Source organism: Emiliania huxleyi, assembly GCF_000372725.1.
Source record: "Emiliania huxleyi CCMP1516 chromosome Unknown EMIHUscaffold_190, whole genome shotgun sequence".
Taxonomy (NCBI): domain Eukaryota; phylum Haptophyta; order Isochrysidales; family Noelaerhabdaceae; genus Emiliania; species Emiliania huxleyi.
Window position 1 is genome coordinate 124,435 of NW_005200689.1, and position 10,929 is coordinate 135,363.

A 10,929-nucleotide genomic window follows, 5' to 3' on the forward strand; every position below is an offset into this window, starting at 1 on the left:
GCGACGAGCAGAACCAGTTTCTGCCAATGAAGGTCGAGGCCTTTGCTGCCCAGCGTGTCGTCGCTGTGTCGGCGGGAGCCCGCCACAGCCTCGCCCTCACCGCCGACGGAGAGGTCTGGAGCTGGGGCAATGGAGGCCGTGGCAAGCTGGGCCACGGCGACCGGCAGCACCAGCTGCTGCCCAAGAAGGTCGAGGTGTTGGCGCAGCGCGTCGTCGCCGTGTCGGCGGGAAGCAGCCACAGCCTCGCCCTCACCGCCAACGGAGCTGTCTGGAGCTGGGGCGAGGGACTCTTTGGCCGGTTGGGCCACGGCGACGAGCAGCGCCAGCTGCTGCCCAAGAAGGTCGAGGCCTTTGCTGGCCAGCGCGTTGTCGCTCTGTCGGCTGGAACCGCGCACAGCCTCGCCCTCACCGCCAATGGCGCTCTCTGGAGCTGGGGCTCTGGAGGCCTTGGCGAGCTGGGCCACGGCGACCAGCAGGAGCAGCTGCTGCCGAAGAAGGTCGAGGCCATGGCTGGCCAGCGCGTCATCGCCGTGTCGGCGGGAGGCGAACACAGCCTCGCCATCACCGCCGACGGCGCCTTCTTTACCTGGGGCGAGGGCGAGACCGGCTGCCTAGGCCACGGAGAGGACCTGTCGGACCAGATGCTGCCCAAGAAGGTCGAGGCGTGGGTCTGAACAAGCTAGAGAGCATGTGTGTGTGTGTGTGTGTGTGTGTGTGTGTGTGTGTGTGTGTGTGTGTGTGTGTGTGTGTGTGTGTGTGTGTGTGTGTGTGTGTGTGTGTGTGTGTGTGTGTGTGTGTGTGATGTGTTGTGTGTGTGTATGCATGTGTGACAACCCATGTGTGTCACAGTGTGCGTGGTGTGTGCGTGTGTTGTGTCGCCGGACGCCGCGGTGTGAGCGTCGATAGAACGAGAGTGATTTGGGTGTGCACAACACGCCAACGCGGGACGTCCTCGAAGCCCGCGTTATCGCCTTTGTACATGTTGTGTATCCAAAACGCAAAAAGACGTGGCTGTGTGAAGAGGCCACAGAGTACTCCATACTGTGCTCACAGCACTGGCACGCCCACCGCCCGGTGCCAGTCCCCGCGCGACTGCACCGCGGGCGGGCGCTTCAGCCTCTCAAACGGGTTGAGCCAAGTGCCCACGCCCGCCGTGACACCCGCGCCAAAGATCGGCGCGACGGCGTCCGAGGAGATGACCATCGGTGCGGCGACGCTGTTGCGCAGCGCGCCGAGCGACCCGAGCAGCAGCAGCCCGAGCGCGTGGCTAATCGCGCCCTGCCGCGCGTGCGCCCAGTCGGGCGGCGCGGGAGCAAGGCCGATGCCGACCACCTGGTCGTAGATGTACCACACGCCGTTCCACGTAAGCATGCTGACCCAGAACGAGAGGTAAGTGTACAGCGCGTCGACGAGCCACAAGCACCGTGTCCTATCGTGATGGCGCGCCCACGCCGCGAGCGACGGCTGAATGACGCACGCCACCACAAATAGCACGCTGCCGCCGATCAGGCGCGCGGCCGCACTCCAAAGCGGCTGCTGCGGCAACAGCAGCGAGTCGCAGATGTTCCATGCACCGCGCCATGCAAAGACCACCCCAGTGGCAATGATCAGCGATACGAGCCAGTCGCAATAGATTGTGCAACGCGCCGTCAGCCTGGTCTCCGACATGGGCCGCGCGACGCTCGCCATAGCTGCCGCCATCGAATTAACTCAACGCCAGAACCACGGCTCAGCTTCGGGTTCAGACCACCACCGCTGCCACTGCCACCACCATCACCACCATCACCTGGTCCCGCCCTCGTTGCTCCTCGTAGAAACAAGGTGTGAACGGAGTGCGATTTCGGGCCCGGGTTGTGCGTTTATGTGAATAGAGTGACTTACATAGAGTGACTTCTCAGTACATACTATGGGGGCATGGGACGCGGCACAAACGGGGCACAAACGCCAGGCCTTAAAGACATTCTCGGAAGACAGGGGAAAAGAAAATTGCGCGGCGACAGCCAGACAGAGAGCCGGCCTTCCCCTCCAGCGGCAGCTACGACTGTATGTCCGACGTGCCGCCACCCCCACCCACCGAAGACGCCGCCCCACCGCCGCCGCCGCCGCCGCCGCCGCCGCCCATGGAAGAGATGTTCGGGCCGCCTCTTGATGCGCCGCCGCCGCCTCCTGATGTGGCCGACGCGGCGGAGGGGGTGGTGCCGCCGCCCGACCTCAGCGACGCGGAGGGCGCGATGCTGTGGGCGGTGCTGGAGGTGGCTAACGAGGCGCTGATGGAGAGCGACCCGAACCTGCAGGTCACCGAAGGCGGCGTCAAGGACATCCAGGCGGATGTGCTCGAAAAGGTCTTCGGCGTGATGGAGAAGCAGGGCCGGACAGAGCTGGTCGAGGAGGACCGGGCGTACATCCACAGGCGAGTGAGCGCGCTCGTCGCAAAAGCCCTCGCCACCGGCCGCCGCTTCGCAAAGCTCGACCGTATCGTCTGCAACGTCGGCGGCGCGCGCGGCTGGGTGCCGGGCACAGTGCAGGCGCTCAACGAGGACGACCCGTCGGACCCGACGGGACTGCGCCCGCTGCCGTACGTGGTCAAGATCGACCCGCCCGAGAGCCGCCTCGTCTCCGTGCCCAAGGACACCAACGAGTGCGCCCGCGCCGAGGTCCTCTTTGGCCAGCGAGTCGCCCTGCCCCGGCGCCTGCCCAGGCGCCTGCCCAGACGCGGGCCGGACTCCTCCTCCTTCTTCCTCCTCCTAGGTCTGCTTTGGCACGCGAGAGGACGGGCTCTGGTGCGCTCGGAGGGCGCGGTTCGCCCGATGCGGGAGGGGCGGAGACACGTCCACGACACGTCCGGGTACCCGTAGGTTCACGCGGATGTGCCTGCCAAAGGCTGTGAAGCGGGGCTCGCAGCGGTCGGGGCGCCGCTTCGGCAAAGGCGAGAGGGGGCGCGAGAGGGGGTGAGAGGGGGCGCGAGAGGGGCGAGAGGGAGGGGGCGAGAGGGGGCGAGAGGGGAGCGAGAGGGAGGGGGGGGGCGAAGTGGCTAATGAGAGAACCGAGAGCGATTGAGAGATTGAGAGGGGCTGCGCGCGCCAGGGATGGGCCGAGAGGAGCAGAGAGGGGCAGAGAGGGGCCGAGAGGAGCCGAGAGGAGGAGCGAGAGGAGCGGAGAGGAGCGGAGAGGAGCGGAGAGGAGCGGAGAGGAGCCGAGAGGAGCCGAGAGGGGCCGAGAGGGGGAGCGAGAGGAGCCGAGAGGAGCCGAGAGGAGCCGAGAGGAGCCGAGAGGAGCCGAGAGGAGCCGAGAGGAGCCGAGAGGAGCCATGGCCGAGGTTAGGCGACCGCGTCGCGTGCGCCGTCGAAGACGAGAGCGGCGACTTTTCGGACTGGGCTGCGGGCGAGGTGGTTGAGGCAGACCGCCCTAGAATCTTGCTTTTGGAGGGCACGCGTGCGTGCTATATTCCGCTGTTCTTTCAGCCGTGTTCACTGCATTCGCGGCGTGTGTGTCCACGCGGTGCTCACGCATGACGGTGCCGTCTACTAGGTGGACCATGCCGTTAATTAGCTATTAATTAGCTATTAATTAGCTGTTAATTAGCTGTTAATTAGCCGTCTACTAGGTGGACCATGCCGTCGCGGAGGACTGGCGAGGGGACGTTCTCATGGCGGGAGGATTGGCGCCTTACCGGGTGTGACTCAGCAGAGCCGCCCCCGAGATGCAATCTCCGAGATACAATCTCCCCTACAGGGCGCGACTCAGCAGAGCCGCCCGGGAGGGGGGGCGGGGGCGGAGACACGACTGTGACACGATCACGACACGCCCACACGACCACTCCTCGGGGTTGGGCGGGGGAGGGGGAGAGGGGAGGCGAGTGTGACCGATGCGGCCCCCTCGCCAGGTGCTCCTCGACAGCGGCGCGACTGTGCTGGCGCACCCGCCTTCAAGCACTGGCCGAGGGCAGGGCCGCGAACAGCGTCTCTTCACAGCGCGAGGGGGGAACAGGTGCACGCCGACGAGCACTGGCTGGTGAGGGACCTGACGCTGCAGCCGGCGGGGCCTCGAGTCGCCGCAGACGGCACGCGCTGCCTGAAGCGGATGGGCAAGCGGCGGGCCGGAGACGGGTCCTAGAAAGAGCCTTGGACCACACGACGCGCGAGGTGTGAACAGCGCCTCTTCACGCTGCCGTTGTGGACAGGTGGGAGAGCTTCGACCACACGACGCGCAAGGTGCGCAAGCTGGCGGACGGCTCTTCAGACGACGACGACTGAGCCATCGGGCTGCGCGCGAGCGCGCCCGCCGGCCGCGAATCTAGATGTACCTTCGTAGGTCGGGACAGTTGGAGAGGGGTGGATGCGATCGGTAGCGTCAGGATTGTCCGACATGACGAAAACGTATTATCGTGTCGCAGACGGTCTACACGCAGAAAAGTGAAAACGAGATGCGCACACGTGCCCCCCAACCGGCCAACGGGCCCGCCCCCTGGGAAGGTAAGGTAAGGTAAGGTAAACTTCTCCACACACACGAGGTGGTGGGGCAAGGGGGGGCAACCCTCGCGTCTCCACGTCTGACGACAGGAGCCCCACGGCATTCCCTGGGAACGCGCAACGCCCCCCTTTCAAAGTTTCGGCATTCGGGCCTTTCCCGTTTCCGGCCTTTGACAATTAGCCGCTTTCATGACGAGCTTTGTGCTTTTTGTATTTTGAGAGTCACATATATATGTATACGTCAGAACGGTCCTGATCAACTCGGTTTAACCCCAACGCTCTCAATCCGGCGGCTGGTTGCAGGGTCAGGGGGGCACGGGATCTGTCTATGTTGATCCCGAGTTTCCGAATTTCCGCATACGGCCGGGGCGCGGGGGCGGAGAACACCACGCGTGCGCATATCGCGCCCCAATCTCCACTCTCGAGTGCGGTGGTGCGCTCCGTCACTGGTCCGGCGGGGCTGCCTCCCCCCCCTCCCCCCCCTCAGCGCGCCAACATTCGAGGCTGCAGTGGGCAGCACACCCGCGCCTCCTGGATCAGACCCCACGCATGGCGCGACAGCTGCGGCTCCTCGGCTGGTGCGGAGACGTTGTAGAGCAGGGTGATCAAGTCTCGGTACTGGCTGCGTGCGTTCATAGAGGTGACCAGCTCCACCAGCTCCTGCTCCGACTGCTGGCCCCGCTTGTTGAGGCCGCCGAGCGCGCGGTCGTACGCGGCGAGCTTTTGGCGGGAGAGCGCCGCCGACGCCGCGTCGAAGCTGTAGTGGTCGATGTATCCGAGCAGGTCTTGGCTGCACACCGGCCCGCCCTTCATGAGCGTGTGCGAGCTCTTGAACTGCACCGCGGGCCCGACGCGCACCAGCATGACCTTGCGCAAGTTCCACTGGCTGTGCTGCACCCCGCTGCCCAGAGCCGAGTTGAGCGCCATCCGCACCGGCGCGCAGACGGGGAACTGGGCGTGCAGCGGCCGGCCGGCTTCAATCGGCGGGAGCACGCGCCGGTCTGGGAGCCGGTCGACCATGTGTCCGCACACGACCGCCCCCGCGCCGCCCGCCGCCGCGAGCACGCGCTGCACGACCGGGCACGGAAACTGGAAGAGCTCGTCCACGTCTGCGTACAGCAGCCACGAGTCCTACGGGTCCCAGGACGGGTCAGTGGACACATGTGCCTCCGGGTTGAGAGCTTGAGGGCCCCCATGTCGACCGGCGGGAGGGAGAGGATGTGCAAGTTGACCAGGTCGCGCTTGATGACGGTGTGGTACGTGGCGACCGTGGTCACGTGCACCACGCCGAGGCGCCGCAGAGCGGCGTCGGCCTCTCTGGCTGTGGCCGCGCCCGCTTCGCCTCGGTGCAGCACAAACTTCATGTGCGTCGCGCGCACTCCGAGGCCCACGTAGTGGGAGACAAAGTGGGGGAGGAGAGAGGCCTGGAGCATGCTCGCCATCGTCCAGAGGTAGAGCGAGGGCGACAGTGGGCGCAGGCTGCACGTCTCCGTCGAGCAGCGCGCGCGGAGCTCCTCGTCGCTCGGATGCGAAGAGAGGCCCATGTAGCCGGGCGACGCACTTCCATTGGAATGGTTGCCGAGGTGCTCGAGGAACAGCAGAGTGCCCGGGCAGCCAAATCTGCGGCCCTGAGCGCGGCCCGTCTCGTCGTAGTGCCGAAATATATCCCACGGGTCGCAACGCTTGAGGCGCCCGTGGCAGAGTTTGCGGGCTATGGCCCGATAGCGCTTGGCGTAGCAGATCGCTGCGCTCGAGCAGCTGCTACCGCCTGGCTTGGTCAGGTAGCACTCGCCGGCGATACAAGTGGACGGGAGTTCGGCCGCGTCGCCCTCACGCCAGGCCGCCCTGATGCCGTTGAGGTCGCAGTTCTCTACAAACCCGCCAGTGACGCGGCAGTGACGCGCGCGCAAGGGCGCGGATCGAAAGGCGTGGCAAAGGAGGCCGAGCTCGCTGGCATTTTGCCCGCGCGCGACAGAGGCGGCGAGCATAGAGGCGGCGAGCATATGTCTCCGACGTGATAACGGGGGGCCCGCGCAGACGGCGCCTTCACGGCGCCTTCACACAAAAACACAAGCCCGGCCCCAAGACGCCTTCACATAAAACCTCGGCGCCTTCACGGTGTCGTTTCACGGTGTCGTGTCATCGGTCGTGTGAGACGTGTGTGAGTGAGTATTCTTGATACGAAACCACGACGACACACCAGTCGACTCGCATCGGTTGCCTCCATGAACGGCGGAGCTATTCTCGCGTCCATACCACACCTGGCTCCAACATGGACACGCCCATAGCTGGGGACACTACTAGGTCACGCATGGCATCAGAAGTTTTATCTCTGGGCCCCGAAAGGCATCTCTAGCAGCGTCGTTACGCATGCGCCCTCCCCTCCTGGGCGCATGCGCCTCACGTCTCGCCAGAGCATAAGCCCTTGGTGTGCGACGAGACGAGTTTTTCGCCATCGCAGCGAGCAGCAAGCCACTCGCCGCAGCTCAGCCGGAGGCATCGCCGCAGCGCTGTCTGCGCCACGGTCCCGCACCCGTCGACGAAGCTCCCCCCGCGGAAGGCCGCGCGTAGCCACGCCTTGTCGATCGAGATGAGCGCGCCTGAAGCTCGCCCACCTACTGCCCCTGAGAGTTGGTTACGAGTGGGATCGGCTCCCCCCCTTGGGATCGCTTCCACGCACACACACACATCGGTCGTCCCCACATTCGCAATCGTGGGATCGCTTGTCATGAGAGATTTTTAGCAATACCAAACAACTCTAACACTCACACGTCATTTGGGGCCTGGAGCCCTGTTCACGCGCGCGCGAGACGTGCAGACAGGGTTGCCAGGTGAGAGCGAATGGCGCGGTTCACGCCTCGCACAAGAGAGAGAGAGATATGCGCTCTGCATGGTGGGACATAAAAGAGAGCGAGTACAGTTCCGGACGGGCATTAAGAACGCACAGGTTCTTCGCCCAGCCTCAGGTTCTTAGCTAAGTCGGCGGTCCGTCGGGGGCCGAGCCTCAGGTTCTTAACCGGGTGGATGGTTTTTTAAACCGTTTCGGCTTCGATTAAAAATCAATAAATGGGTCTTAAAACAGTTTGGAAGTTTGGAACAGTAAGTTCGCGCATGGCGTGACAAGAGAGTCATTCGCTGCCGTGAGCTGCCCCTGCGGCTGCGGCCGCGGGGGCAGGGGCGCCGGCTGCAGGCGTTGGCCCAGCCTCAGGTTCTTAGGGAGTTCTTAGGGATCCGGCCGAAATATGAGCCTCAGGTTCTTAACGTTAGAGGTTCTTAATGCCCGTCCGGAACTGTACTTGTTGTTGTACTTGGGCGAGTAGGCCTCTGAGAGAGTGCGTTGTGTTCTTGTTTTATATCCGCTTTCTCTCTTGCCAAGGTGCGACCCCCAAACACAACAGAACAGATTTGGCATTTGCCCGTGTTGCCCGCCTTCTGAGAGTATTTGGCCTCCACATTACGCAGGCGGCGGGCAACACGAGCAAATTTGCCTTTAAAGAAAGAAAGAAAACAGGGAACGCAGTGAAGCGCCATCTGTCTTGCTTGCATGGGTGCCCAGCAGTCGAGCGAGGTTGAGGTTGAGGAGGAGGTTGTTGAGGAGGAGGAGGAGGAGGAGGAGAAGGAGGAGGAGGAGGAGGAGGAGGAGGAGGAGGAGGACGACGACGACGATGACGACGACGACGACGACGACGATGACGACGACGACGACGACGACGACGACGAGGATGAAGAGTACAGCAACGATTCCGACAACGATGCACTGGCCGATGTCGTAGTTCCACTTGCTGCTGTTGGTGCTGACGCTGCGTTTGCGGTGGGTAAGGGGCTCTTCAACTTGGGGAGACGCGTAGCCGCACGCCATGCTGCTCTAGCGCCGGCCGAATGCGATTCCGATTCGACGTCTTCTGGTTCAGCGGATTCGGTTGGCAACAAGCCCAAGAACATGAACTTTCAAGAATTTATCGATTGGCGTGAAGAATACCAGGAGAGGGACACACATGGAGGCGGGAGCAGAAGCGGCAGAGGGAGCGCGACAGGGCGCGGCGTGAGGCTGACGGGGGCCGGCGCAGGAGGTCGTAGCGGTGCCGGTGGGAGTGCCTTACCCCCAGACTGGGAAGAGAGGTCCCAGGCGGCAGAGGGAATTGTGGGGTTCCCACGGTGTAGTGTCTGAGGGGGGACGAGGTCTCATCAACTTTTCGAAACCGCCTTTGTGCTTTGAAAATGATGTCCGTACGTTTGAGGCGGGGGTGGTCTACCATTTCGACGAAAAACGTATTATCGTGTCGCAGACGGTCTACACGCAGAAAACGATGCGCGCACGCCCCCCGTCATATGTACGTCAACGGTCCTGGTCAACTCGGTTTACTCCCATCGCTCTCAATCCGGCACTCCCATGTCGCGCCGGATAGCATCTATGTCGAACCCGTCGCCTACGAAGCAAGCGCGGCACACCACGCGTCCGGTGGAGCGGCACGACTTGCACGCGACGGGCACGCCACCCATGGCCTCGTACCCGCCGCGGCCGTTGCACGTCGGGCAGCGCACTCTGCGCGAGCCGCCGCACTCGCCGCAGCCGAATCTCCTGCGCCATCGCCGCTGGAGGGGCGAGGGTAGCAGGCCGCAAAGGCTCGCCCCGCCGAAGGCCCGCCCCAAGGCAACCAGCCGCGCAAAGTCGGCGTCCGACGGCGTCGCCTCGAGGTCGTCGGGGCGCCGCACCGCCTGCGAAGCAGGAGCGGGGGGGCGCACGGCGTGGGGGCCCCAGCAACGACCCGCAACCCTCTCGGGCCCCTCTCTCACGCCTCCCTCCCTCCACCCCTCCCTCCTACCTCTCGCCTGCAGGCGCGACAGCTTGCCGCACACCAAGTCGAGCTGAGCGCGAAAGGCCCTCTCCTCCGGCGAGCCCTCGGGCAAGGCCGCGCCCTCTGGTGAATCCAACCCCTCTGCCGAGGAGAGCTCGCCCCGCGCGCCGTCAGCGAGTCGACGAAGCGACTTCGCGGGCGGCGGCGGCGGCGGCGGCGGCGCGGACATGCGCAGGGTGGCGCGCGCCTCGCTGCGCCGCGCCCGCCGCGTGAAGCTGCCCGGAAGGGACGGGTGCGGCTTGAGCGCCCACGCCCTGTCGCGCAGCAATAGCGAACAACGAGCACGCCCCAGCGGGCTCGCTCCGCCGCCGCCGCCACCTCCTCCTCCTCCGCCGCCGCCTCCTCCTCCGCCGCCTCCTCCGCCGCCGCCTCCTCCTCCGCCGCCTCCTCCTCCTCCGCCGCCTCCTCCTCCTCCTCCTCCGCCCGGCAGTGCCCTCCACCACGCCGGCGCGCTGGCGAGGGGATGAGTCGCGAGCACGGCGTGGCGCACGCGGCTGAAGTCGGCGAAGAGCGCGTCGCCCGAGTGCAGCTCCAGCCGAGCGCCTGCCGTGGGTGGAGGGAGCTGTGTGTGTGTGTGTGTGTGTGTGTGTGTGTGTGTGTGTGTGTGTGTGTGTGTGTGTGTGTGTGTGTGTGTGTGTGTGTGTGTGTGTGTGTGTGTGTGTGTGTGTGTGTGTGTGTGTGTGTGCTGGCAGGGACGCTGTGGCTGGCGGCAGCGCGGGTGGCGCGCATGACAGGCTCACCTCCAAAGTCAAAGGCTGCGCTCGCGCCGAGAGAGAGGGCGAGACCTGCGCCGGGCAGCCCTCGGTCGACATGGGGTGGCAGAGTCGCCCCTACGAGGCATGTCGTGGTCGTGGCGCGGACGTTTCCTCGGTCGTCAGGGAACTGCCGATGGGAGGTCTCCCTCCGCATAGAGGAGCGAGACGAGCGAGTCGTACTTGGCGACGTCGATCGCCTCAGCTAGCTCCGCCGCCTCGCCAGCCGCTCGAAGACTGGCGGCGGTGCGCTGAGCGAGTCCGTGCGCCCAGTCTAGCACCAACCGCGGCTTGGCCCGAGCGTTGGTCTGGCGCGTGTGAGGGTGCTGCCACACGCAAAGCGGCAGCGGGCGCGCGGCGCCGGCACACGACGATTTGGAGAGCTCGATCCACTGCTCAGACCCGCGGACAGAGTCGCAAAGCTCGAGGTAGAGCTCGTGCTGCTCGGCGTCGGAGGCAGCGCCGCATACTAGCACGGCATTGCTGCTGCTAGCGCCGGGCTGCGGACGGAGCACGCGAAGGTCCAGAGCGATCATCGCTCGCTCAGCGTACCCATAGTCTCGGATGCGTGCTCAAAAAAAGAATTGCCGGGCGGGGCGCGCCCGAGCCCTACTCGAAGGGTGTCGCTCCGCGGCTACTTCCCGATCGCGATGCCGGAAGAGCATCAGAGTATGCGCCGCCTCTTCCCGCCCGTCTCCGTCTCCGGCTCTCCTTCCAGAGAGTTGGCGATGCTGTACAGCATGCCCAGAGCATACCGGACAGGCTCCCGTCGAGCGACGAGCCATGCTGGCTCGCCTCCGGCGGCGAGCTCGAAGACCCGCGCCGAGCTTCGCTGAGCCTGGCGGGCCCGCC

At 65.0% G+C, this 10,929-nt stretch overlaps 3 protein-coding genes across 3 annotated transcripts; 1 reads left to right on the forward strand and 2 right to left on the reverse strand.

Moving 5' to 3' along the window:
• Positions 1 to 1,047: 1,047 nt before the first annotated feature.
• Positions 1,048 to 1,701, reverse strand: EMIHUDRAFT_233315 (hypothetical protein; the record flags this gene model as incomplete). The annotated part of the gene is made up of 1 exon (XM_005782301.1): positions 1,048 to 1,701. One exon carries the CDS (start codon positions 1,699 to 1,701, stop codon positions 1,048 to 1,050), a length of 654 nt encoding a protein of 217 aa, XP_005782358.1.
• A 334-nt stretch (positions 1,702 to 2,035) lies between these two features.
• EMIHUDRAFT_442617 (hypothetical protein) lies at positions 2,036 to 4,386 on the forward strand. Its single transcript, XM_005782302.1, has 8 exons — positions 2,036 to 2,654; positions 2,749 to 2,780; positions 2,856 to 2,926; positions 3,322 to 3,395; positions 3,605 to 3,673; positions 3,884 to 3,913; positions 3,988 to 4,106; positions 4,181 to 4,386. The coding sequence occupies exons 1-8, from the start codon at positions 2,046 to 2,048 to the stop codon at positions 4,251 to 4,253; spliced, it is 1,077 nt and encodes a 358-aa protein (XP_005782359.1). The 5' UTR covers positions 2,036 to 2,045; the 3' UTR covers positions 4,254 to 4,386.
• A 4,324-nt stretch (positions 4,387 to 8,710) lies between these two features.
• On the reverse strand, positions 8,711 to 10,137 carry EMIHUDRAFT_456668 (hypothetical protein; the record flags this gene model as incomplete). The annotated part of the gene is made up of 4 exons (XM_005782303.1): positions 8,711 to 9,185; positions 9,327 to 9,404; positions 9,493 to 9,579; positions 10,111 to 10,137. 4 exons carry the CDS (start codon positions 10,135 to 10,137, stop codon positions 8,844 to 8,846), a joined length of 534 nt encoding a protein of 177 aa, XP_005782360.1. The 3' UTR covers positions 8,711 to 8,843.
• Between the last annotated feature and the right edge of the window lie 792 nt (positions 10,138 to 10,929).

What these genes read in the sequence shown, in the direction of transcription:
- EMIHUDRAFT_442617 (XM_005782302.1), top strand. Translation starts at nt 2,046, where the DNA reads ATGTCCGACGTGCCGCCACCCCCACCCACCGAAGACGCCGCCCCACCG. An exon ending in ACAGCGGCGCGACTGTGCTG is followed by an intron (nt 3,914 to 3,987) that starts GCGCACCCGCCT and finishes AGGGGGGAACAG; the next exon opens with GTGCACGCCGACGAGCACTG. An exon ending in AAGCGGCGGGCCGGAGACGG is followed by an intron (nt 4,107 to 4,180) that starts GTCCTAGAAAGA and finishes CGTTGTGGACAG; the next exon opens with GTGGGAGAGCTTCGACCACA.